The 24,971-nt window shown below is 33.3% G+C and overlaps 15 protein-coding genes and 3 pseudogenes across 18 annotated transcripts, besides 8 other annotated features; 11 read left to right on the top strand and 7 right to left on the bottom strand.

Annotated features, from left to right (window-relative positions):
* Nucleotides 1–72: part of a mobile genetic element that runs on past the window's edge.
* A 14-nt stretch (nucleotides 73–86) lies between these two features.
* TVAGG3_1048090 (aminopeptidase protein) lies at nucleotides 87–1,352 on the bottom strand (the record flags this gene model as incomplete). The annotated part of the gene is made up of 1 exon (XM_001305808.1): nucleotides 87–1,352. The coding sequence occupies one exon, from the start codon at nucleotides 1,350–1,352 to the stop codon at nucleotides 87–89; it is 1,266 nt and encodes a 421-aa protein (XP_001305809.1).
* A 201-nt stretch (nucleotides 1,353–1,553) lies between these two features.
* TVAGG3_1048080 (uncharacterized protein) lies at nucleotides 1,554–2,189 on the bottom strand (the record flags this gene model as incomplete). The annotated part of the gene is made up of 1 exon (XM_001305809.1): nucleotides 1,695–2,189. One exon carries the CDS (start codon nucleotides 2,187–2,189, stop codon nucleotides 1,695–1,697), a length of 495 nt encoding a protein of 164 aa, XP_001305810.1.
* Nucleotides 2,190–2,802: 613 nt separating this feature from the next.
* TVAGG3_1048070 (uncharacterized protein) lies at nucleotides 2,803–4,254 on the bottom strand (the record flags this gene model as incomplete). The annotated part of the gene is made up of 1 exon (XM_001305810.1): nucleotides 3,084–4,253. The coding sequence occupies one exon, from the start codon at nucleotides 4,251–4,253 to the stop codon at nucleotides 3,084–3,086; it is 1,170 nt and encodes a 389-aa protein (XP_001305811.1).
* A 512-nt stretch (nucleotides 4,255–4,766) lies between these two features.
* On the bottom strand, nucleotides 4,767–5,922 carry TVAGG3_1048060 (uncharacterized protein; the record flags this gene model as incomplete). The annotated part of the gene is made up of 1 exon (XM_001305811.1): nucleotides 4,787–5,917. The coding sequence occupies one exon, from the start codon at nucleotides 5,915–5,917 to the stop codon at nucleotides 4,787–4,789; it is 1,131 nt and encodes a 376-aa protein (XP_001305812.1).
* A 160-nt stretch (nucleotides 5,923–6,082) lies between these two features.
* Nucleotides 6,083–7,688, top strand: TVAGG3_1048050 (glycosyltransferase family; the record flags this gene model as incomplete). Its single annotated transcript, XM_001305812.1, has 1 exon — nucleotides 6,083–7,675. The coding sequence occupies one exon, from the start codon at nucleotides 6,083–6,085 to the stop codon at nucleotides 7,673–7,675; it is 1,593 nt and encodes a 530-aa protein (XP_001305813.1).
* Nucleotides 7,689–7,786: 98 nt separating this feature from the next.
* Nucleotides 7,787–8,766, bottom strand: TVAGG3_1048040 (rRNA processing protein EBNA1-binding protein-related family; the record flags this gene model as incomplete). The annotated part of the gene is made up of 1 exon (XM_001305813.1): nucleotides 8,261–8,755. The coding sequence occupies one exon, from the start codon at nucleotides 8,753–8,755 to the stop codon at nucleotides 8,261–8,263; it is 495 nt and encodes a 164-aa protein (XP_001305814.1).
* Nucleotides 8,767–8,852: 86 nt separating this feature from the next.
* Nucleotides 8,853–10,003, bottom strand: TVAGG3_1048030 (maturation of LSU-rRNA from tricistronic rRNA transcript (SSU-rRNA, 5.8S rRNA, LSU-rRNA); the record flags this gene model as incomplete). Its single annotated transcript, XM_001305814.1, has 1 exon — nucleotides 9,104–9,964. One exon carries the CDS (start codon nucleotides 9,962–9,964, stop codon nucleotides 9,104–9,106), a length of 861 nt encoding a protein of 286 aa, XP_001305815.1.
* A 118-nt stretch (nucleotides 10,004–10,121) lies between these two features.
* Nucleotides 10,122–10,490, top strand: TVAGG3_1048020 (ankyrin repeats (many copies)-containing protein; the record flags this gene model as incomplete). Its single annotated transcript, XM_001305815.1, has 1 exon — nucleotides 10,122–10,490. The coding sequence occupies one exon, from the start codon at nucleotides 10,122–10,124 to the stop codon at nucleotides 10,488–10,490; it is 369 nt and encodes a 122-aa protein (XP_001305816.1).
* Nucleotides 10,491–10,590: 100 nt separating this feature from the next.
* On the top strand, nucleotides 10,591–11,640 carry TVAGG3_1048010 (ankyrin repeat protein family; the record flags this gene model as incomplete). Its single annotated transcript, XM_001305816.1, has 1 exon — nucleotides 10,591–11,640. One exon carries the CDS (start codon nucleotides 10,591–10,593, stop codon nucleotides 11,638–11,640), a length of 1,050 nt encoding a protein of 349 aa, XP_001305817.1.
* Nucleotides 11,641–12,102: 462 nt separating this feature from the next.
* On the top strand, nucleotides 12,103–12,567 carry TVAGG3_1048000 (ankyrin repeat protein family; the record flags this gene model as incomplete). Its single annotated transcript, XM_001305817.1, has 1 exon — nucleotides 12,103–12,567. The coding sequence occupies one exon, from the start codon at nucleotides 12,103–12,105 to the stop codon at nucleotides 12,565–12,567; it is 465 nt and encodes a 154-aa protein (XP_001305818.1).
* Nucleotides 12,568–13,184: 617 nt separating this feature from the next.
* Nucleotides 13,185–14,771, bottom strand: TVAGG3_1047990 (Ankyrin repeat family; the record flags this gene model as incomplete). The annotated part of the gene is made up of 1 exon (XM_001305818.1): nucleotides 13,185–14,771. The coding sequence occupies one exon, from the start codon at nucleotides 14,769–14,771 to the stop codon at nucleotides 13,185–13,187; it is 1,587 nt and encodes a 528-aa protein (XP_001305819.1).
* A 229-nt stretch (nucleotides 14,772–15,000) lies between these two features.
* Nucleotides 15,001–15,028: a terminal%2Cinverted (terminal inverted repeat of Mariner transposon ID:TVAGG3_1047960).
* Nucleotides 15,001–16,303: a mobile genetic element.
* TVAGG3_1047970 lies at nucleotides 15,097–16,223 on the top strand (annotated as a pseudogene). The gene has a single exon. A coding segment is annotated over exon 1 (1,127 nt).
* Nucleotides 16,276–16,303: a terminal%2Cinverted (terminal inverted repeat of Mariner transposon ID:TVAGG3_1047960).
* Nucleotides 16,304–17,918: 1,615 nt separating this feature from the next.
* Nucleotides 17,919–17,946: a terminal%2Cinverted (terminal inverted repeat of Mariner transposon ID:TVAGG3_1047930).
* Nucleotides 17,919–19,219: a mobile genetic element.
* On the top strand, nucleotides 18,015–19,139 carry TVAGG3_1047940 (annotated as a pseudogene). The gene has a single exon. A coding segment is annotated over exon 1 (1,125 nt).
* Nucleotides 19,192–19,219: a terminal%2Cinverted (terminal inverted repeat of Mariner transposon ID:TVAGG3_1047930).
* A 234-nt stretch (nucleotides 19,220–19,453) lies between these two features.
* Nucleotides 19,454–19,816, top strand: TVAGG3_1047920 (uncharacterized protein; the record flags this gene model as incomplete). The annotated part of the gene is made up of 1 exon (XM_051255691.1): nucleotides 19,454–19,816. One exon carries the CDS (start codon nucleotides 19,454–19,456, stop codon nucleotides 19,814–19,816), a length of 363 nt encoding a protein of 120 aa, XP_051081265.1.
* A 17-nt stretch (nucleotides 19,817–19,833) lies between these two features.
* On the top strand, nucleotides 19,834–20,076 carry TVAGG3_1047910 (serine threonine-protein phosphatase family; the record flags this gene model as incomplete). The annotated part of the gene is made up of 1 exon (XM_051255690.1): nucleotides 19,834–20,076. The coding sequence occupies one exon, from the start codon at nucleotides 19,834–19,836 to the stop codon at nucleotides 20,074–20,076; it is 243 nt and encodes an 80-aa protein (XP_051081264.1).
* A 1,309-nt stretch (nucleotides 20,077–21,385) lies between these two features.
* Nucleotides 21,386–24,971: part of a mobile genetic element that runs on past the window's edge.
* Nucleotides 23,645–24,046, top strand: TVAGG3_1047900 (uncharacterized protein; the record flags this gene model as incomplete). The annotated part of the gene is made up of 1 exon (XM_051255689.1): nucleotides 23,645–24,046. One exon carries the CDS (start codon nucleotides 23,645–23,647, stop codon nucleotides 24,044–24,046), a length of 402 nt encoding a protein of 133 aa, XP_051081263.1.
* On the top strand, nucleotides 24,066–24,218 carry TVAGG3_1047890 (uncharacterized protein; the record flags this gene model as incomplete). Its single annotated transcript, XM_051255688.1, has 1 exon — nucleotides 24,066–24,218. The coding sequence occupies one exon, from the start codon at nucleotides 24,066–24,068 to the stop codon at nucleotides 24,216–24,218; it is 153 nt and encodes a 50-aa protein (XP_051081262.1).
* Nucleotides 24,238–24,819, top strand: TVAGG3_1047880 (annotated as a pseudogene). Its single transcript has one exon. A coding segment is annotated over exon 1 (582 nt).

Below are 24,971 nucleotides of genomic sequence, written 5' to 3'. Positions count from 1 at the left end.
GCTCTCATCGGTCTTTTTTTTAATACTAAACGTTTTTTTCCCTGTCACTTTTAGCTAAAATTTGGGTTTGCCAAAAAATTATAGTTTTAAGGTAATAATCTATAATACTCTCCGTAATTTGAGAAAAGTTTTGTAAGAATTTGAGTGTAATTATAAAGATCTGTTGCAGATGCAGTTTGTCTAGCAGAACCTATTGAAAGAATAGGGATTCCGACATCAGCTGTCCTCAGTCCACTGTTTGCTGTAATATTTGTTCCAGCAGAAGGAGACATTATCTGCATATTTCTGCACATATAAATTTGAGTGGGAGCATTTGCATCTTTTGCTACCTGTGTTATTATAAATTGCGTAATATTGTCTGTGGCTAAGTCAGCTCGAAGGGATTTCTTAATTGCGAGACCTTTTGACATTAAAATCTTTTGGTCTGGGTTGTAGAAGTCTGGGAATGATGGATGATTAGCTTCCGCATGATCGCATGATACATGGAATATACTGTCGCGAACTTCGTCAAGTTTTTCATCGAAAATATAATCTAAAACATCTTCAAGGAAAGTACTGTTAGTTCCAGCAGCAGTATCTCCATCAATGAGTGAACGATCAAATATTGACATGATTTGAGTCGCAGAATTTGGATTTTCTGTTGATGAATTTAAAAATGATTCTAAAACGGCAAAACAAGAAGCAAAGTTATCAATTCTTCCACCCGTAATCAGGTCTGCAATTCTTCGTGATGGTTGGCTGTCAACAAGGAATAAATCGTGATCTTTAATTTTATTTGAGTCTAATTTTGCAACATTAGCAATTACGTCATTGATTGATGCATGACCAAATGAAACGTAGTTATCACCTGGTGAAAATCTGTATCCGTAGCCTTTTCCGCGAAGATGAATTGCAAGATTTGGAAAAGAAGCAACTGCCTTTTCAGAATCGATAAGTTTGAAGTCTAGTTTTTTATTGTCGTTGATATATGAAACAATTCCGCCAATTCTCAAAGATCTGTCAGCATAAGAATCCCAAAGTGGATTTCCGTAATTTTGAACTGGAGAAACGTATTCACTAACTTGTTGGCTCTCGTGACGCTGAATTATTTTGATAGAGTGAAAATCATTGTGAGCAGAAGCAAGAACTGCTTTTTCTAAACTATTAACATTAAAAGCAATAATAGATCTAAAATCTCTAATTACGAATCCTTTTTTGATTCCTTCCGGCCAAATTTTTCGTTCATCAATTTCAATAAATCCAGCTTCTAAAAGTTTTTCTTTCATATATTGGCATACATGATATGGAGAAGGACATTTGTCAATGAAATCCATAAATTTTCCCGCAAGTTGATCTATATCATTAGTTGACATTTTTTAATTGGAAAAAGTGACAATTTTATAATTTTAGAAATCTAAAATTGAGAAATTCAATGAACATTCTATGTTTAAACACTCCTCGTATATTTGGTCGGATCCACAGTCATCCCTATAACCGAATTCTTAATTGATATTAAGCCCCCAAACGCAATATAAGAATATCTTAAATTTATGAACGATTAAGAATAAAATAACGAAATATTTATTTATAAAGTAGAATAAAAAACATAACAACAATGAAAAAAGAATAGAAAATTATAAAATATCAAAATAATAGCAAATATAGAGAAGTAACAGTAAACAGATTAAAACATTGAAGATAACACATGTTTGTTTCTAAATGAATATATCGAAATCTGAAGTACATTGTTTAACAAGTTTTTCATATTCGTCATGCAATCTTTTGTTTTCATCTTTAAGTTTCTCTACTTCTTGATATTCTTTATCGTTTTCTGCTCGTAATTGTTCGAGTTGGGCATCAATTTCAAAAAGGATCGAGTATGGTTTATATGTTTTGATGTTTTCAATTATGGAACTATATTTTCTCGCTGAATTTTCATTTTCACGTGCTATTTTATCTAAATCTTTTGAGTTAATATCCGCACGTAGCTGTTCAATCAACTTCCTAATAGGGGGATCAATTATCATTTTGGATTGGAAATCGCAAATTATGTCTTTTCCTCTATTTTGCCAAAACTGATTATCATTAATAATTTTGTGAACGAATTCATCTGAATTTTGAAGAGCAATTGACTGATTTTCTGTAAGATTTGGACTTGATGATGTTGGGCCATCCATTCTATTTTGGTCTTGGCTCTCAGTTTGACCCATAAAAAACTTTTGTCAAATTTTTTCAGATTAGCTAATTATTGATTCTAGCTAGAAACTAGATAAATTAATTGTTAACACGAAAGAATTGATTTATCGAAAATAATCGTAGTTCGCATTAAATAACATATTTTTCTTACAACCATTTGCATGTTTATGCCGAAATTATCTCAATAAATTAATCAAAGATCTATATGATCCTATTCATAAGTATCTCAAAGATTTACAAACAAATATTCTTCTACTTTGGGATAGTTATAAAGATAAAATTCTACCAGAATTTATGGAAACAGAAGCATTCAAAGATGCATATAGTGAAAATTGTATTCTCAGAACAATACCTGACGATCCACCTATATATTTCGAAAGCTCTACAGAATACAATCGTGTAACTGACGTTCAAAACTCTAACACGTCACTTCTTCCCGAGGAATCATCAGGACTTATCGAAAACTATCCATCACACGATGAAATAACCAATCGATATGGATCTTAAGGGTCCACTGTAAGGCCAAATAAGATCTATCGTCGTTCCAAAATAGGGGTCGAGATGGTGTTTTACTAAGGCCCAAAACTTTAAAAAAAATTAAAAAAATTAACTTTGCTTAATCTAAACCTCTGTCACAGTCTAAATCTGATTTTTTAATAAAGATATACTCTAATGTCCTTGAATAAATGGAAATTTTTATAAATTATACATGTCATCTCTAAATCATACACGAGACAAAATCAATCAACATACTAAAATTTATTAATATCTTATTTTTGGCACCCTTAAATATAATGTCTCCGAAGACATTTTTAGAATTTCCAATGCAAAGCCAAAACTGATTACATTGATTTTTCAAATAACAAATTTTTATTATAACATTCTATATTTAAAACAAGATAAAATCATTAGTTTGCAGATACGTATTGCTTTGAAACAAGCTGTACAAGGCCTGGAGTATGAGATCTTCCAACGTAATCGCGCATTTTATCGAATAATTTGTTACTTCTGTAAAATCCGCGAGCAACAACCTTCACTTCCTCTTCTTCTTCGTATTTGATAGGAGGCTGTTCCTGTGGAATGTCTGTTGAAGGAAGAGTTCCGTATGGATGTTCAATATCTTCTGGCGCCGTTCCCATTTTAATGTATTGGAGGTCGAGTTTCCAAGGAGTCATATCGATGAACTCTTTTTGAGTAATTCCTGCACCCAAGCCTGTTCCGAATTTATTGGTTGTAGAAGTACTTCCAAAGCCTATTTTTGTATCCTTAGGATTTGGATTTACGTAGGTAATGCCACCACCTATAACGTAATCGAACCAACGAAGCATTTCAACAGGATATTTATTGTATCTTGGAATTGCACAAATATGTTTTAGAGAATATGTAACTGGTTCGTTGTTTGGTCCATCGAGATTAATATCGTATTGTAAAAATGGTTGACCACGAGATGTTCTGTATTCTCCAACAATTTGAACAGTTTTTGCAGCTCCAAACTTACCAAAAGAACTAGTAGTGGAACCTGTTCCAAATGATTTAAATGTAGATGTTGTACCTGTGGTTGTTGTGCTTCTATTTGCTCCAAAAGAAGAAGTTGTTCCAAAACTTTTGTTTGCACCGAACGATGAACTAGTTGATGAACCGAACCCTGTTCTGCTAGCTCCAAAAGAAGATGTTCCTGAGCCAAAAGCGCTTCTTGATGCACCAAATCCAGAAGAAGCTCCTGCGCCTCCACGGCCTTGGTTCTTCTTGTCGATTTCACGTTTCAAAGCACCCCATGCTGTACCTGGTTCGCCTTTAAATGATGAGCCTGAAGTGAAAGATGATCCGGAACCAAAACCTGTTGTCTTTGTTTTTGAATCACCTTCACCGGCAGCGGCTCTCTTGTAACCGCCTGATGTACCTTTTTGCGTTGTCCATTGAGCAACTTGGTCGTTGCCTCCGTATCCTTGTGGCTGTTCTGGCTGAGTTGTGGTATTTTTGGTCCATGAGGTTGTTGTTGAAAAAGTTTTGTTACCAGTTGTGGTATTGCTTCTTCCCCAAGTACCAGCAGAAAAAGTACTTGTTTTATTGTCGGTCATTAATTTTGTCACTTTTTTGAAAGATTTTAGATTTTAGAAGTGATTCCAATCAAAAAATCAATTGGATTTTAGCTTTCTTTTTATGATTTTTAGAATTGGTATCTGATGTAGATTTTATGCCCAGAGTTGTTTATATTTTCTAGGACAATATTTATAGATATATGCATGACTAGACTCAAGTATTTGCCACAATGTACGTATAAGCTAAACCATTCATGTTAGGAATAGAATCGCTTCTTTAGAACTCTTCAATTTCTCCGAAAGAAATCAAAATGAATGAATGTAAGCTATGCGTAACAGCTTCTATAAGAACTCTGTGAGCTTGCATTAAGATTGTAAAACTTTAAAATCGATTTTATCAAGAAGACATATCAAAATTTAGTTGATCATTTTATCTAAATATACTAAATAAAATCCATATTTGAAAGATGACTCATCAATGTTCAATGTTTTTGATAAAATATGAAATCATAAAAAAAAATTATTAAAAAAAATAGATATAGTAATTTCAAACTCACATTACAAACAATACTTTACTGTGTAGCTCCAAAGGAGTTCTGACTCCTTGGGCGGGAAAGAGAATAAGCAGATTGAGGTCTTCTTCCAAGAGGCATCAACAAATGGGGAGTTATTAGTTGACGAGACTTCGTGGTTTGAATGGGAGCAATCTTTGGCTTTGGTTTATCCGTTTTTTGTGAATCTAAATTTCCGATTGTTTTTTCAATGACATATATCTGGTGATTATGGTTCCTCAGCATTTCCTCACGCTCATTTTGACGCTTTTGAAGGTAAATATTGATTTTATTGTTATCTTCTAACATTATTTTTGATTTTTGCTTAGATCTTGCGTGGAGGAAGGACTTTTTAGCTGATTCCAACTCTTTCTCTTCTAATTTTTGGGCTTCTACATCGTAATTATGGGCTTCGGCGAATCTATGCGAATTTATTAAGTGGTTAGCACGTGCTCTCAAGTCAAGAAGCATCGGACTTGGTTTTGTAACAGATTGTGGTACTTTTTCTTGAGTTTCTTGATCGTAATTATTATATTTGTCTTCATTTTGTTGTTGCATTTCGGAAAGTTTAGTGTTTGTTTGGTTATCGAATTCTGAAATCGCTTTGTCACGTTTATCCTTAGCTTCTCGAAGTGTTTCTTCTAAATTATTAATTTGAGAATCGAGGTCATTCAATTTTGCAGATTCTTTGTTCACCTTACGTGTTTTGTTCCTGTATAAAAGTAGACTATCGTATAGATCCTGGTATTTTTGAGCTTCAAGTAATTCTCGCTTTTCGGATTTTTCTTTGATGATTTGCTTTGAAATATTTATTGCATCAGAGATTTCGTCCCCTTGTATGATTGAAACGTCGTTCTCATTGGCAGCTTGCTCGACTTTTTTCCTTAATTCTTCTTGTTTTTCTTCATTTGTTGGTTGTTTAATCGGAGGTAGTTGGTGATTCTTTTTCTTTTGTTGTGTGGCAGTTGAAATATCATCGATATTTGCTAAAATTTTCTGTATTAATTTCAATTTTTCTGTATTACCTTCTTTTATCGTTTTTTCCTTCTCTTTCTCTAAATCGGAGCGAATTGTTTCGACTTCTTCTTGGCTGAAGTCTTGGACAGGTTGCCCATCAATAAGAGCCTGAGCGAGACTTTGATTGGGATCCATTTACACGTTTATCGTTATTTATGAAATTCATAAAAAAAAACAGAATTATACATTCAAAACTAAAAATCAAATATTCAATTGTTATGATTGTACACATTATATTTACCCGTAAAAGTATAAAAATTATGCTCAAATGGGTTTATTACAAAAAAGTGACAAAAATATATGAAATTATTATATTCATTTCTACCGGTTTTCGAATTTATTATTATATTTACATGCTCAATCTTATACTTTGGAAGTACGACTGTCCAAAAACAAGAGTTTATTCAGAAAATTACGCATTCTACCGGAGTTTCCAAATTAATTCGAAGTGTTACATCAAAAAATGATACAGTAACTATTACATTTTCAGATGATATTGATAGTTCAACTGTTTTGAATTCTTGTTCTCTAAAAACCAAATGGGAATCAGAAAATATAATTTATCCACCGAATAGTTACGATGTAATATCAAATTACAATGGTGTCGTTCAATTAAGGTTCTTTTTGCCGGTTGTTGATAAATACGAAGCAGAGTTAATTTGTGATTCAAAACATTTTCCTGTAAACCTTTCAATTACTGATTTTTCCGAAACAGAAATCTCTAATAATTCTCAGATAAGATGTCATGGCAAGTATTTTGGAACAAGATGGTGCGAAGCAAGAAATATTTATCATGTTGACAGAACATTTTTCTTTTATTCACGTGCACACTTCAAATTTCCAAATCCTCTACTCGTTCCTGGCTCTAGAGCTCCTCCATTCGATAAAGTTACGGACAGATTTGCAAAAGAGCCAATTGTAACCAATATTACCTTCGATGAAATACCTAGAAATGGAAAGCAAGTGATAGAAGAAACATCTCTTATATACGGAGTGTTCTACAACTTCTATATGTTGTGGCACATGATTTATGACTTTTTCATACCATATTATTCATTTATCAATGTCAGACATCAATTTGCAACAAGAGATACCCGCAGACTTTTCGTCAGATCCGACGGATTTTGGAGATTTCAAGCTTTGGCAAATTGGATCTCAAGATATGAGCCAATCGTTCTGGAAAATAGGTACAAGCCATACTTCTTCAAATACGCAATTATTGGGTGTGAGAAACCTGAAGCAAATCCAGATCCTTACAGAAATAATGAAATTAATTCAATTTTGTTCAAATACAATTTAAACAGTTCCACAGCTCCTGGCTTCAGAGAAGATGTAATAAAATATAACAATATCCACATAGAAAACTCTACAAAACCAATTGTTTTATTTATCAAAAGAGGTGGCGCGAAAAGAGATGTAAAGAACTTGGATAAGATTGTAGAGTTGTCTAAAACAATTTGCACCTTCTGCGACATAAGAACTGTCGAATTACAAAATTTAGATATTCGAGAACAGATTGAACTAATTGCTCCTGCACAGGTATTGATAGGATTCCATGGTTCTGGCCTTGCTCATGTCATTTGGATGGAAGAATCAAGAAAACAAAGGCAAACTCACTTAATTGAGATTATGCCACACGAATACAACTGCAGAGACTGGTATGAAACAGCTGCAAGTGTTGCAAGAGTAAATTACCATATGTTGATGAATAAAAAACCAGTAATGCCAGAAGGATTAAATATCAACGACCAAAATCACCTCAAAGGTTGCTGGGAATCAAAAGCATGCGGTACACAATATTGTCATGACCGTCTTCGTGACCAATTCGTCGATCTTGAAGAAGATTTGTTTATTAACGAATTCAAAAACATTACAAATACACTCATGCAATAATTTATCTCGTACACATATTTGTATTAGCTTATATTAGTTGTTTGTATAAATTTTAAAATTTTATGTAAAAATATATATTCTTTTTCTTATCTGAGAAACTAATTTCAACAAGGGGTTGACTCCAGATCAGTTTTGGATAGGATATATTACCATCCATATTAATAAGTTTAATAATTATTAAATTATTAGTAGATTGTGAATCAAAATTTCATGCCATCATTGTGACTATCAAATTGTGCTTTCACAATGACGGCAGCTCCATGATGAATAGATTCTATAACAATATAAGAGACAAAAATTGAAGTAATCTTTAAACTAAGTGTTACTTTAGTTATCAGAACCAAACGCTATACTTAGATGTCAGTTCTTAATGTTTTGTTGATATTTGAATTCATTTTAATTATTAAACCAATATGAATCCTATGTATGTATAATATTACTAATATTATTAGTTTCACAACGTGAGGAAAGGCTCAAAACGTTAATTTAAAATTTTGATAAAAATTATAATCACGTCAAATTGACGTTGATTGTAAATATGACTTTGTATAATTAATATTTTATAAATAAATACTTTATGAAACTTTATTTGCTTTTGGCTCTCATAGCTTTCTTTGCATCTTTCTTTCTTTGAGCAGCACTTACCTTCTTCTTCATGAGGATACCTGGTTTCTTCTGTACATTCTCCACTTTTGGTGCCTGTTCGATCTGTTTCTGTTTTCTCTTTGCTTCTGCGATCTGAATTGCTCTCTGGTCTTCCATTAACTTTTGACGAACGATTTCCATTTCTCTTTCATCTCTAAACATTTCAACAAAGTTATCTGGTGGACGAATATATTTAATATCGTTCTTTTCTAATAATTCGCGAGCCTTTAATACGCCCTCTAGTGTAGCTTTCTGAAATGCTTCTTCATCATGAGAATGATTTTTCTGTTCTGTATATTCTGGTGATTTTTCGAGATTCATTGTGAATGTTTGAACGAAATAGTAATTTTCATCATCCATTGGTTCATTGAGGGCCTCAAGCTTCTGTTGCAAGACCTTTTCGGCTTCCTCAGCTGAGAGACCTCCTTTTGTCATCTAAAATTTTCTTGATTCTCAAAGAGACAAATTCGTCTTTTTATCACAACTCAATAGATAAATGGCGATTTTGAATGATGTTCTGTATTCAATGATGAGTTGAATGCCTTTCATGCTATTATGGCTTAAAAATATAAAATATTAAAATTTGGATATCAAAAATTAAGTAATGAATCTAAACATTTGACTTACTAAACTCATTATTTCACGGATTCATTGTTAATACCATGTTTAGAAGCTTTAAAAACTATACAATTGTGAATTAAATTTTTTAAATTTGTTTCAAAATAGATAGTTTTGTAATAAATGATAATCATTTGACAATAATAATAAAATAAAACTCTAAATTTACTCTAAATCGTGTTCTGCATCTTGAACAGCTTGTCTCATTGAACGTTTTGGAAGACCTGGGAACTTCTTCATTGTGAGTGAAGTTGTATCGTTCTTGCCGACGAATACTCTGCCGAGTTCGCGGCCAAGAGCGTCCTTCTTGACATTCTTCTTCTTCTTTTCCTCTGGAGCCTTGATGAGAGCATTTTCGTAAGCCTCCTCGTCAGGCTTCATGTCACGACGGCAAACGAGGTCGAAGCAAGGAGAAGTTAATGTCAATTGTGGGGTATCATTCTCTGTATTAACTAAATAGTGGCGGAAGAGGATTGTCTTGTCTTCCTCAACGTATGTGAATACAATGCAATGAGCTACTTGTTCAAGATCTACTGAACCTTGAAGATCTCCAACGAAATAGTCCATAAAATAGTTGCGCAATGAGCTAAGCTCGCTATTCCATTGGTCACCTTGGAAAATAAGGGCTGGAAGTTGACCATGTAAAAATTCATTTCTTGGAAGGTCTTTGTGTGGAATAATATTAGTAACTCCGAACTCGTACATGTCTAATAATGCGAAATTGAAAAGACGGCCGAATATAATATCGTTTGGTCTCTTCTTATTTGTTGTAGCGAAAGTGAATAATGAGCAATCGTTCTTTCTGCAATGTTCTTGTATTTGAGAAGCATCTTCGAATGGAACAATGTCATTTTCTCTTGTGAATTTAACAATTTCGCCGAACCTGAAGAGAGCAAGATCATCCCAAACTTGTTGCATAGCAGCTGGGAACTTTCTACCTTTGATAAAAAGGGATTTCTTTCTGTTCTCTACGATTTTTGGCTCTCGCTCAGCTAAAGCATTCTTTCCTCTATGAGTTTCAGCCATATTTTTATTAAGAGCCAATAACAGGACAACAAAATTTTCAATACACAAATCTAAATTTTGAAGTAAATTTCTATGTTTATTCTAATACATATTTATATATTTTAAAAGAGTTTGTAAAAAATTACAATTTTATTAAAATCTTCATAGTTTAATAATAATGAGTCTCGAGCTAAATTATGAAAGCATCGCGGCTCACATCAAAGATTATATTGATGGCGATAAGTTCTTTAATACGTTTGAAACGCAAGATATCGAAAAAATCCTGAAAATCTCTCAATTGTCAGCAAATGATTTCATTACCCTTCTCAAGCAATCGCGCTCTACAATCAACGCAAACAAATTATACGAATGTACTCGTGCTACAAATGTTTCTGTACAAAATCTCGAAGAAGTCGTTGCAATTCTGAAATCAGTCAAGAAATACATGAAACTTAGAATTTTTGATGGTATTATTGATGTTTTAATACAAATACAAAATGACATTTCTGATTCAACAGAGAAAAGCCATAAAATCACAAAAAAGTGACAGTGGAATTCTATCAAAAATTTCAGAACTTAAGAATTCCGATGATTTTGAAGGAATTTACAGCTTCCTTGATGAACTTTCATCTCAAGGAAATCATAAAATGATTTCGAAATCATGCGAAGAAGGACTTTGGAAAAAGACAACTGAAAAATATGCAAGTAATAAAATAAATGTACTACACGTTGCATGCTATAAAGGAAATGTGAGACTTGTTCAATCTCTCATTGAATGTGGCTGTGATAAAGAAGATAAGTGTGAAAGGGGAAATACTCCACTCATTATTGCATCATCTGAAGGTCAACTTGAAGTAATTAAATATCTTATCTCAGTTGGAGCTGATAAAGAAGCAAAGAATATGTCTGGATATACTCCACTCATTTGGGCATCAAAAAATGGCCATCTTGAAGTTGTTAAATATCTTATCTCTCTTGGAGCTGATAAAAAAGCAAAGTCTAAATGGGGAGATACTCCACTCATTTGGGCTTCACGTGGAGGTCATCTTGAAGTTGTTAAATATCTTATCTCTCAAGGAGTTGATAAAGAAGCAAAGGACATATCTGGAAAAACTCCGCTCATGTGGGCTTCAATTCTTGGTAAACTTGAAGTTGTTAAATATCTTATCTCTATTGGAGCTGATAAAGAGGCAAAGGATAATGACGGATCTACTGCTCTAATTATTGCGACAGTTAGTAATTATCTTGAAATTGTTAAATATCTTGCATCTCTTAGAGATTACAAAGAAACAAAGAATAACTTTACGACAACACTCTTTTGGGCATCAGAAAATGGTCACTTGGAAGTTGTCCAAAATCTTATCACTCTTGGAGCTGATAAAGAAGCAAAGGATAAATATGGATATACTCCACTAATTATAGCATCAAGGCGAGGTCAACTTGAAGTAATTAAATATCTTATCTCAGTTGGAGCTGATAAAGATGCAAAGGATGAAGATGGATATACTCCACTCATTCTTGCGTCATATAATGGTCAACTTGAAGTTGTTAAATGTCTTATCTCTCTTGGAGCTGATAAAGAAGCAAAGGATAAATTTGGATATACTCCACTCATTAAAGCATTACAAAATGATCGTCTTGAAGTTGTTAAATATCTTATCTCTCAAGGAGTTGATAAAGAAGCAAAGGACATATGAGTAGGTGCCAAAAGTGCTTACTCTTAAACAACCGTCGGATTTCCGGGTGAAATCGTGACACACTTTCGTCTTTCGTAGGCGGTGGTGGTTGTTACAAAAGGTAACTTCGAATGTAGCGTGAAATCTGCAAAAAAAATTCTGAAATTTGAATGGATAACACAAAAATTGAATAGTTTACGTCAATAAAAAAGAGAAAAATGAAGCCAATGTGTCTCGAACCTAGGACTTAGAGCAGCAATCCCACTGTTTATCACATTACACTACATGCATCTCTCACCTCAGTGAATGAGATCAACTATATGATAACTTTTTCCCCATTATATTCTTGTGGAAAAGTGACAAATAGCAACTTTGACCCTCTCTCTTAAAGCATTACAAAATGATCGTCTTGAAGTTGTTAAATATCTTATCTCTCAAGGAGTTGATAAAGAAGCAAAGGACATATCTGGAAAAACTCCGCTCATGTGGGCTTCAATTCTTGGTAAACTTGAAGTTGTTAAATATCTTATCTCTATTGGAGCTGATAAAGAGGCAAAGGATAATGACGGATATACTTCACTCATTTGGACAACAAGAAAATGTAAATATAATGTATCAAGAGCCAATAAACCTGATATTATTAAATATCTTATCTCAGTTGGGGCTGAAAAAGAAGCAAAGAATAATAATGGATGGACTCCACTCATTTGTGCATCAATGAATGACTATACTGGAATTGTTCAATATCTTATCTCTATTGGAGCTAATAAAGAGGTAAAGGATAATGATGGATATACTCCACTCATTTGGGCATTGAGAAGAGGTCGAATTAATGTCATTAAATATCTTATCTCTGCTGGAGCCGATAAAGAAGCAAAGGATAATAGTGGAAAACCTGCATTTTCTCATGCATCTGAAAGCACGCTCAATAAGCTTAATCAAAATTAAAATTTTAATACTTTTCAATACATAAATTGAGATCTATAATTCATAAACTAGGAATTTAATAATCAGTACTTTTCATATCCAATCCCCCATAAAAATACCAAAAAAATTGGTGAAATGTATAAGAATAAACCATTATTAGGGCACTTTCTCATAAGAAATAAAGTCATTGGGGTAAAAAGCCTTAATGTGTTTCAAAATATCTTTCTCTCTCTCTCATTTCAAATAGTTGAAACATTGAACGAAAAACTTAAAATGCCTACAACTTTTAATGACTTTCATTAGGAATTGGAGAAATCAAAGAACTGAGATAGAATCAATATTTTGTATATTCAATATTCCTTTAGAAAGTACCCAAACTTTATATAAATTTTGCAAAATAATCTATTTTCTTGGGGAAATGATGATATACTTATTTCAGATACCATAAAAAAGTCCGGTAAAATAATAATAAAAACTATTGAGGTATATGTATAATATTTTATAACACTGTGCCTAATTATAAAATTGACATAAAAAAATTCATTTGATAAGATCAGTGTAAAAAGCTAAATTATTTTTACTTTCATTAAAATTCATCTTCGAAAATATGAGTAAATGAAAGAGAAGCATATTAGGTATTATTTTTCTGCACCATGTGAAATAAGAAGTTCAGCCATTTCTTTGTTATTTTTATCTGTTGCGATTTGAAGAGCAGTTTTTCCTTTTTTATCTTTTTCATTGATATTTATACCATGAGAAATAAGAAGTTCAGCTGTTTCTTTGCCTTTACTATATGCTGCATAATGAAGAGCAGTTTGTCCAACATTATCTTTTTCATTGATATTTGCACCATTTGAAATAAGAAGTTCAGCTGTTTCTTTACTATTATACCATGCTGCATGATGAAGAACTGTTTGTCCGTTTATATCTTTTTTATTGATATTTGCACCATGTGAAATAAGAAGTTCAGCTATTTCGTTACTATTATGACGTGCTGAACAATCAAGAGCAGTTTGTCCATCATTATCTTTTTCATTGAGATTTGCACCATGCAAAATAAGAAGTTCGGCTGTTTCTTTACTATCATACAATGCTGCCAAATGAAGAGTAGTTTGTCCTCCTTCATCTTTTTCATTGATATTTGCACCATGTGAAATAAGAATTTCAGTTGTTTCTTTGTTATTTTGATCTACTGCAAGATGAAGAGCAGTTTTTCCTTCATCATCTTTTTCGTTGATATTTGCGCCGTGCAAAATAAGAAGTTCTGCTGTTTCTTTGCTATTTTTATATGCTGCAATATTAAGGGCAGCTTTTCCTTTTTTGTCTCTTTCATTGATATTTGCACCATGCGAAATAAGAAGTTCAGCTATATCTTTGTTATTTTGGTCTGCAGCATAATGAAGAACGGTTTGTCCTCCTTTATCTTTTTCATTCAGATTTGCACCGTGCGAAATAAGAAGTTCAGCTGTTTCTTTACTATTATACCATGCTGCCAAATGAAGAGTAGTTTGTCCAAATTTATCCTTCTCATTGATATTTGCACCGTGCGAAATAAGAAGCTCAGCTGTTTCTTTACTATTATGACTTGCTGTAATGTGCAGAGCAGTTTTTCCTTCCTCATCTTTTTCATTGATATTTACACCGTGTGAAATAAGAAACTCCGCTGACTCTTTACTATTTTTATCTGCTGCAAAATGAAGAGCTGTTTTTCCTTTTTCAGTTTTTTCATTAACATTTGCACCCTGCGAAAGGAAATAATCGCAAAGGGAAGATATGTTAAACATCGAAGAATAAATAAAGCATTTGTTAGTTTCATTTGTTTGATCGAAATAAACCAAGAATGATTCAAGATTATTATATTTTATGCATTTAAGTAAATCAATCTCCATATTGTATTCATTCATCAAGAATGAAACGAAATCAATGTTGTGTGAAATAATTGCATTTATCATGCATTCTTTATCTGGTGTTTGATTTTTCAAACATTCACTCATGATATCTGCATTTCCGCCTAAAAATGAAAATTTGAGACATGTTTTAGTAATTTTTGAGTTAAACTTCGTTCTTAATAACTTGAAACAATCAACTGCTCCGTGATAACAACATAATTCAAGTAATGAATATTTCGTGTAATATTCTGGATATAAACTGCTTGAAAACTTTTGATTTTCATCAAATCCATCTATTTCCGTGAATGTGATGAATCTTTCGAGGTATTTATACATAATTGCTCTGTATATTGTATCTTTTGTATGAATATCGAGATTTTCAAATTTATGTTTTCCGAAATCAACGGATTTGTCTAATTTAATTCCGTATTCTTTGTAAAACAGGGAGATTGATATAATTTCGACATTATTGACTTCTTCCACATGGTATTCATCAGATATAAGTTTGGCAAGAGTTAAATATGACTTTGCATAGCGATTGTTATACGGAATGATATCTAAAATATAGGGTGTCCAAAGGTGCGTTTAGCACAGCGCTCTATATGAGACTATTAAAGGAGATATATGCTGATTATAAATATATAATAAAAAATATGAATATATGTATATGATGAGTATGTTGTATTTTGGCGCCATGCCGGGATATAAAATGAATTTTGAGACAAGAGGCGGTTTCGCGGGAAATTTTGGCGGGATTTTTTTCATTTTTTTAATGAATCATAAAGAAAACATCCTCGCTCTTGCAAAAAAATGCAAAGACTGTAAAAAAATCTACGAGACATTGGTAAAATGCTTCGGTATGGATGCTCCTAGCTATTCCACTGTAACGTATCATGTTAGGATGTATCACTTCATGAACAAAAAGGCGCCCATCATAAAAATTGACAAAAAATCGCCGGATCAAAGAAAAATCAAAGCAATTCTTCAAGCGCTAGATGAAGACCCAAGAGCATCACTCAGAAGGATAGAGGAGATGACAAAGATACCACGTACAACAGTCAGTTATTATCTGCACAATTATTTGAACTACAAACTAGCGTATACACGTTGGGTTCCGCACAACCTTAATTCAGTTCAAAAAAATCTAGAGTCCAATCTTCGAAAGAGCTCCTCTCTATATTGGATGCGTATCAATCCAAGAAGTTTCGCTTTTTAGTAACAGGGGATGAGTCTTGGTTTCAATATGCAACAGAAGCCAAAATCATGTGGATCCCGAAGGATGAAAATCCGCAAACATTCCCGAAGAAAAAAATTGACACACCAATGATGATGTTGTCGGTTTTTTGGGGCGTGAATGGCATCATCGCAATTGATATTCTTCAAAAACCTAATACGATGAATGCTCAGTATCTAATTGACAATGTTCTTACTCAAATTATCAATTCTGATGAGTTTGAGAAATCCAAACAACAAAAACAAAAGTTTGCAATTCATTTTGATAATTCAAGAGTTCACAAAAGTCATAAGGTAATGAATTACTTGTTGGAAAACAATGTCAAAGTTGTTCCAAACCCAATTTATTCACCTGATATTGCACCCTCTGACTTTTATTTATTCGGCATGCTAAAAAAGAGAGCTGAAGGACGCGAATTCGCGAGTCCAGATGATCTTGAAAATTTTGTAAGAGAGCAATTTGAGCAATTTTCTCATGATGATTTAAAGCGTGTCTTTCAAGCCTGGATCGATCGCTGCGAACGCGTGATTGAATCCAATGGTGATTATATTTAAATAAACTTTATATATATGTAACTTGTTTATTTCTATTCGCAGTATTCAGGTTTGTGCTAAACACACCTTTGGACACCCTATATCTTTGATTATATCTTTGGGAAGACATTTCTGTGTATCAATCAAATTTGCTTTGATCATGTTGTAAATAGTGTTTAATCCTTCTTCGTTTTCCGTTTTTAGATGATACAACGCATTACATGAATCTATGTAGTATTTGTAGCTACTGTATAATTCACCGTATTTATTTGGGTGAACGTCTTGATCAGACATTAATAATTTTGAAAATGGAAACATAAAAAAATATATTTAAAATACATTATAAGAAAGAAATAGTATGATATGCCTGCGGTAAACAATGTTCGCAAAGATTTCGGATCTAATTTATGAATTTTTATTAAGGGTCCACTGTAAAAATTGAAAGTCTCTCAAAATTGAGAGGCGATTTGCAAATAATTGTTATCGTCTTTTTTCGAAAATCCACTTTTCCTAGTGTTCTGATTAATATTTTGTGAATATAACAATAAAGTATATGTTTTCGTAAGATGATAATACATTCTATCACTTCAAATCACATAAAAATTGCAAAATCAGCGAGTTTTATAAGAACATGATTTTTTCGAATTTTTTCGCTTCTGGATGCGTGTTTTGAAAAATAGATATTTTCGAATTTTGATTTTAATTTAAAAAAAAAAAAAAAAAAAAAAAAGGTAGTGGGGCTTCCAGGCACTTCGTGCCCTCTAGCCCCGAAGATGTTTAGTATAAATGAAGTTTTTATTCGGAAAATTGTTAGTCTTCTGGTGTGAATTCGGAGGACTCTTCTTCTTCCTCCATTGCTTCTGGGAAGAAGCCTTCTTCTGGGTCGAAAACATTATATAATGTGTCGCTTTTCACAAATTATATATGTTTTCATGTTTTGTCACTTTTCTGTCACTTTTCGGGTAAAAACATTTTTATTATTATATATAAATGAATTTTACAAAACCACCGTTACCGTTCTTTGGAAATAAGAGTAGATGTAAAGATATTATATTGAGAGAACTTAAGAAACTACCGAATGGTCTAACATTTGTAGATTTGTTCGGTGGAAGTTTCTATATATCCCATTTGTGCCATATAATATTCCCAGACTCAAAGATTATATGCAATGACTTCGACAACTATATGGACCGTCTCAAACATATTCCAGACACAAACAATATATTGAAAGAGTTAAAAGAAAAGATACCTATAGGTAAGATGGAACGTATACCATTAGATAAGAAAAATATTGTGAGAGAGGTTTTGAAAAAAGCAGAATATATAGACTGGGATAGTATATCTGCTAGACTATTATATAGTGGTGCTATAAGAGTTCATGACATTGAAACACTTATGTCAAAAGTTTTATATCTTAACTATACAAATGTTTTCAAAGAGGACATAGAAAAATATATTGAGGGTATAGAGTTTGTGAGATGTCATTGGACAGATTTGTATGAAAAATATAAAGACAAGGAAAATGTTTTCTTTATAGTGGACCCGCCGTTCTATAACACATGGGATTTTCAATACCAAGTAGACTGGACTTTGAGAGACTCTTTAGAAACTTTAGACGTTTTACATAACCATCCATGCTTTTACTTTACATCCGATAAAAGTGGTTTGGAAACCGTTATGAGATGGTTAGAGGACATACATGACTATGAGTTTATATAGGGTGTCCAAAGGTGCGTTTAGCACAGCGCTCTATATGAGACTATTAAAGGAGATATATGCTGATTATAAATATATAATAAAAAATATGAATATATGTATATGATGAGTATGTTGTATTTTGGCGCCATGCCGGATATAAAATGAATTTTGAGACAAGAGGCGGTTTCGCGGGAAATTTTGGCGGGATTTTTTTCATTTTTTTAATGAATCATAAAGAAAACATCCTCGCTCTTGCAAAAAAATGCAAAGACTGTAAAAAATCTACGAGACATTGGTAAAATGCTTCGGTATGGATGCTCCTAGCTATTCCACTGTAACGTATCATGTTAGGATGTATCACTTCATGAACAAAAAGGCGCCCATCATAAAAATTGACAAAAAATCGCCGGATCAAAGAAAAATCAAAGCAATTCTTCAAGCGCTAGATGAAGACCCAAGAGCATCACTCAGAAGGATAGAGGAGATGACAAAGATACCACGTACAACAGTCAGTTATTATCTGCGCAATTATTTGAACTACAAACTAGCGTATACACGTTGGGTTCCGCACAACCTTAATTCAGTTCAAAAAAAATCTAGAGTCCAATCTTCGAAAGAGCTCCTCTCTATATTGGGTGCGTATCAATCCAAGAAGTTTCGCTTTTTAGTAACAGGGGACGAGTCTTGGTTTCAATATGCAACAGAAGCCAAAATCATGTGGATCCCGAAGGATGAAAATCCGCAAACATTCCCGAAGAAAAAAATTGACACACCAATGATGATGTTGTCGGTTTTTTGGGGCGTGAATGGCATCATCGCAATTGATATTCTTCAAAAACCTAATACGATGAATGCTCAGTATCTAATTGACAATGTTCTTACTCAAATTATCAATTCTGATGAGTTTGAGAAATCCAAACAACAAAACAAAAGTTTGCAATTCATTTTGATAATTCAAGAGTTCACAAAAGTCATAAGGTAATGAATTACTTGTTGGAAAACAATGTCAAAGTTGTTCCAAACCCAATTTATTCACCTGATATTGCACCCTCTGACTTTTATTTATTCGGCACGCTAAAAAAGAGAGCTGAAGGACGCGAATTCGCGAGTCCAGATGATCTTGAAAATTTTGTAAGAGAGCAATTTGAGCAATTTTCTCATGATGATTTAAAGCGTGTCTTTCAAGCCTGGATCGATCGCTGCGAACGCGTGATTGAATCCAATGGTGATTATATTTAAATAAACTTTATATATATGTAACTTGTTTATTTCTATTCGCAGTATTCAGGTTTGTGCTAAACACACCTTTGGACACCCTATATATGACAAGATAGAATATGAGAGAGGTCCTATAAACTGGAGAAAGTGTCATAACAAAGAAATTTTATTAGTAAGTAAATGTGGTTTGAAATAGGACTACTTGTTTTAGGTTTTTTCCATTGTGTCATTTATTTATTTGACGTGGCAGAAAAGTACAGAGAATATGAAGATGAACCAATGCCTGCAAATGTTCAGTATATGTACTCGTAAGAGATATTTTTATCTAATATTAAATGGACGCACAGAACTTAGCGAATGCACAGCAACCTGGACAACCAAACCCAGAGAATATTCCAAATGAAGTTAGAATACAAACTGCAATGGCAAACTATGGTCAAGTGCCAACAGATGTACAAATGCAAACTGCCATGTCAAATGACGCTGCGTTAGGTTTGCCACCATGGTATGCAAATATGAGATGGAAAGAGTTTTATACAAACCCTGAAGTGGGATATAAACAACTTTATGCAGATGACGCGAACACAGGAGTTGACCCAGAATATGTTTTCTACCAGAGGAGAAACAGAATGTATGAGCTCCAGTTAAAGAATGCTATGGAACTCAACAGGAAACGTAAGAGACTAGGCGGACATTAGATTTTTACATATAGTAAATGGGTTTCTTCAGTAAGATAGGAAACTTCTTTCGAAATGTTGGAAGAGGTATATGGAATGGAATAAAAACCGTAGGAAGAGGAATTTGGAACGGTGTCAAAAATATTGGTAAAAGGGTAGGTCAGTTTGTTGGTATTATACCTAAAGACCCTGAACCAGAAGAGCAAGCTCCTGTTATACAACAGCCTGAACCTGCACCACAGTCTAGTTGGCAACCAAATCCAACACCTCAACCGTATTAAAAAATTATATTTTTACCGTTCGATAGTAGTTGTATATGAAACTAAGTTCTAAGTAAAACGCATGGTATAATGGAATTATTCTTTTTCTTCCATCTGTAGTAAACCATACTTGAAAGTCTGAAAATACTTCCACTTGGTGGTTCGTATAACTTTGTAGGTTTTTCGTAAAAGTCATTTGCCAAGCATAAGAAAGAGTTTTGGGCGCCAGAAAGATGAAGCATGAACAATAATAGCAGCTGGGTCGAAAAATCTTTAAATAAATATGGTTCATCTCTTGCATATCGACTGTAAATATTTGCTAAAGGAAGTTCGACTTTCTGATTTAACATTCTTTGCAAATAATACCATGACATTGCAGTGAATTCTGTATATATTTGTTCGTCTTTCTTTGGATTGTCTTCGTAGATTTGAAATGACACTTGTGAATTTTTGTTTGTCATATACAATTCTCACATAAAGTGTGCTCTCGGTATTTGCATATTCATCAGCATATTTGCATAACATGAATTTATTTTATCTTCTATATTTTTTTAACGCAGTCTGTAGAGAAGATGAAAGGTCAACTTGTATTAGCTCAATTTCTTCCCACATTTTTCGTTTCCCTTCAGATATATAATCTATATGAAACCTTACAATAAATGGAAAACTTTTATCTTCTACAGACACACAAACTTCATTCTACGAAAGCCAATAGCTTTTGTGACAGATGGGTCTCTTAGCCATCTTAATGGGTAGTCAAAACGATAGCCTTCATGCTTTACGGTTCTGTCTCAAACTTTTGACCGACATTAGTAAAAAGTTCATCTAATGGTTTAGTTGTAGCAACTCTTGAATTTTCTTTTTCTATTGGAAGCATATTTTTATCTAGAATAAAAATGTCGAAAGATATTGCTTCCATGAGAGAAATACAACACAACGACAACTCATTATGCAAGCTCTAAATAAGAACACAACAAACTTTTCAAACTATTCTAAGATATCTGAGTCATTGAAAGAAGGAAACTTAAAACTGACATTAAACCCAATGACAGATGAGTTTCTGTTTCAAGACAATAAGAACCATACTGTCTGTATAAATCCAACAAAAGGAACTTTAACGAGAAACCTATAAATGAACTTCTTTTGAAAACGGATGTTGACAACAAAGCTGACAAAGAATATGTAGACGATGCAAATAGCAAAAGAAGAAGAAAGAGCTAACAATGCTTATGCAACAAAAGAACATACTCATCCTGAACTAGCAGACAAAACATATGTTGACAATAAAATGTCAAGTGAAGTGACAAGAGCTGAAAACGAATATTCTAAAAAGACTCATACACATTCTATATCTGAAATAACAGACTTACAAGAAACCTTAAACAGTAAAAGTGCCGTTGGACATACACATACCATTGCAAATATTACAAACTTACAAGAAACCTTAAACAGGAAAAGTGCGTTGGACATACACATACCATTGCAAATATTACAAACTTACAAGAAACCTTAAACAGGAAAAGTGACGTTGGACATACACATACATCTTCTGAAATAACAGACTTAAACGTTAGCCTTGAAAAGAAAGCAGATAAAACATATGTCAATGAAATATACCAAAGTTTGATAGGAACAACGAAAAATATTGAAACTATTGTTGGTGACTTTTCTGTCAATGAAGAAACAAATATTTTAGATGGGAGTTTGTACACTCCTTAAAAATGGTATACGGTATAAACTCATTCCGAAAAATAACAATGAAATGTATGTAGGCTATATAAAGAATGATGGTACACAAGTTAAAGTTCCATTAGACAACAACTGCTACTTAAACTTATATGGAGACGAACAAAAGAAATATTTAAGAGTTTATGAAATGGCAGATATGACATTGCCTGACCCAGCTCCAGCACCATATTATTATGACTATGGTGTTGACCACGTGTAGACCCAAAAAAGCAAACATTATATTTAGAATATTATAGATATAAAAGATATAATGCAATAGAAAAAACGAGAATAGTATACTATTATGAAGATGACAGAAATAAATATTATAGTCAAGATTGTACATACCCTGAAAACATAAGATTATATTATAAAAATATTCTGACACAAACCAGAAGAAACCTGAAATAGTTGCACTATATTTTAAGTTCAAAAGAGACAATCCTATAATGTCTCATATGTTTGATTTAATGAACCCAGTAGGTTCTATTTATACATCTATGGAAGCAAGAGGTCCTCAAGTAATGTTTGGTGTTGGGGCATGGGAACAAATAGTCGACAGGTTTTTGTATTGTGCAAACTCTTCAAAGGAAACAGGTGGAAGTAAAACGATTTCAGGTGAAAATTTACCTGCACACAGTCACTACATAGATTTAAGTACATCTCAAGCAGGTTGGCATAAGCATAGATATTGGGATTGGTCAGGAATGACAAAAGGTCAAGGATATGATGTTAAAGACGACGTTAAGTTTGCTATAAATTGTTACTGGGATGACACTCAGGGAGAAGGAAACCATACACATTTCGTTTCAGGATATACACAAACAACGGGACAAAGTAAAGAATATATGCCACCTTACATGACAGTTTACGCATGGTATAGAATTGCTTAGTCGTCATTTTCAACTTCTTTAGCATATTCGTCAGGAGTTGTCTTATATTTGTTAGGAACTGTCTTTGAAAGTATACCACCTTGAACTTTGACAAGTTTGAAACGAGGTCTGACAATAGTAGTTTTATCTTCTGCTTGCAGTCTGTACATTTTGCCATGTTTGCCTAAAACTTCATAATATTCTCTTGTATACTTTCTTCTATTTTTACGAACACGAATGTGAGTACCTGTCGGGTTCCCATTGTTGTCATAGTCAATAGTATTTTCATATGGGTCGCGTTTAGGTATTTCTATTTTTACTTTGTCACCTTTCTGAAGTTTGAAGCCCGGCATTCTTTCTTGTTTGTCTCTTTTGACTAAATTATTAAATATATAGTCTTTCTCTAAGTCAGGGTTGTTTTCATTTCTTCGGGGGAGTGGTTTCCCAAACCTTTTTGTTTACGGCTATTGTAAATATTTAAAACTTGTCTCATCTTTGCCATGGAGAAGTGTCTATACTTGTCGTCATATGACATTTCATTTGCTTCACCACCTTGTGGTTGGTTTAAGTCTCTTAACATTTTTATACAACCGTCAATGACACCAAAGAGCAGAATGGTTTTGGTCGACAATGAAATATTGGTTTACATTTTTTGAACGCAGATAGTTTTTTACATCATCTGATTTGAAAGAACTTTCACAGTCAGATGTCAGTTTTGTTGGATGGTATTTGTCAACGAATATTGTCAAAGCAGTTATCTAAAATATTTTTGGACTGTAATGGTATGGCTTCACAGTATCTTGTGTTTTGACCGACAAATATTAGCCAGTATGGTGGTCCATCTTTCTATACTCTCGGAATGTTTTCCAAGATATCCATAAACCAAGCATTTGGTGTTGAACTAAAGATTTTTATCATGAGTGCTTTTCTTTGTTGCTTAGAAACATAGGGGTCCTTGTTTGGATTCGTCATTTTTTAACCTATAAGAAATGGGTTTATTTGGCGCATTAGCAGGAGTTGCATCCAGATTTTTGCCCGCAGTGGGAACAATAGCCAGAGGTGTATTTGGAGTTGGAAGGAAGATTTTGAGTACATTAGGTATACTTAAAGAGAAAGCACAACCTATTATACAAACTGTACAGAAAGGTTGGGATGTAGCACGAGATGCAACAAATCTTATTCCAAATCCTGAAACAAGAGGAAAAGTTCAAGGATGGATGGACAATGTAGGAAGACAAGCAGGAAACTATTATAACAAAGCAAATGACTACTATAACCAAGCAGGACACTATATGGACCAAGGTGAAAGATTCTTTAACAGAGGATATAACCATGCACAACAATGGGTAAACAATAACCAACCTCAACCGCCTCAAACGTGGGGAATGTAAAGTTTTTTACTGAGATGAAATGAACAATACAGCATTGAGACAAATGGGTTCAAGATGGATTTGTCGACTTCCAGCAGTTACACAACGTGTTTGTCAAGTTCTTCCTATACCTCAGGAAGTTTTAGACCGACTTAAAAAACAACAACAACCAGTTGAAAACAAACCAAACTAAAATTTTTTACTGAGATGAAATGACCGAAGAAGTTGAAACGGTAGATTTGACACCACAAACAAAAAGTTCAGAACCATTGTCAAAACCTGTCAAAGAACTTACAGATGAAGAGAAAAATTCAATAATAGAAAGTGCCAGGTCTGGAAATACAAACCCTAACTATAAAGTCACTTTTCATAGAAATGGAACGGCTAGTATCTCAAAAAAGAAACAGACTCTCACAAATAAAATATTGAAGTCTGAAGGAGCTTTCGAGACAACAGATGGAAAAGTTTACTTCACTGACCAACAGTTCATTATAGAACATCTCATTGACTTAGAGTCGAAATATTCTAAACTTTACAACAAACACAAAAAGTTGAAAGGAAAACAAAAACAAATGGCATATGATATTTATGAAGATGTTGACGACACAACTGTTCCTGCAGTGAAGTAAAGTCAGAGAACCGAAAAGTGACGAAAAACCGATAGAAGAAGAAAACCAAAAACTGAAGATAAACCAAAACCAAAGTTTAGTTTGGAAACTAAACCAAGTCAACCTTCATTAGCTGGTATGGGTTGGCGTCAAAGACTTATGGCAGCAGGCGGTTATGTAAAGTAAAGAAAAATATTTTTTTTTTTTTATAAAAATGCCCCCATATAGAATGGATAGAAAGTCTGCTAGAATAAAAGCAGAGTTGCAAAGATATGGTTGGAGAGTTTCGAAGAATTTAAATATAGGAAGGGAAGACCCATAAAAGTCTATGACAAACT

Source organism: Trichomonas vaginalis, chromosome I (genome assembly GCF_026262505.1).
Source record: "Trichomonas vaginalis G3 chromosome I, whole genome shotgun sequence".
Classification (NCBI taxonomy): Eukaryota; Parabasalia; order Trichomonadida; family Trichomonadidae; genus Trichomonas; species Trichomonas vaginalis.
This window is presented reverse-complemented; position numbering and strand designations above follow the sequence as displayed.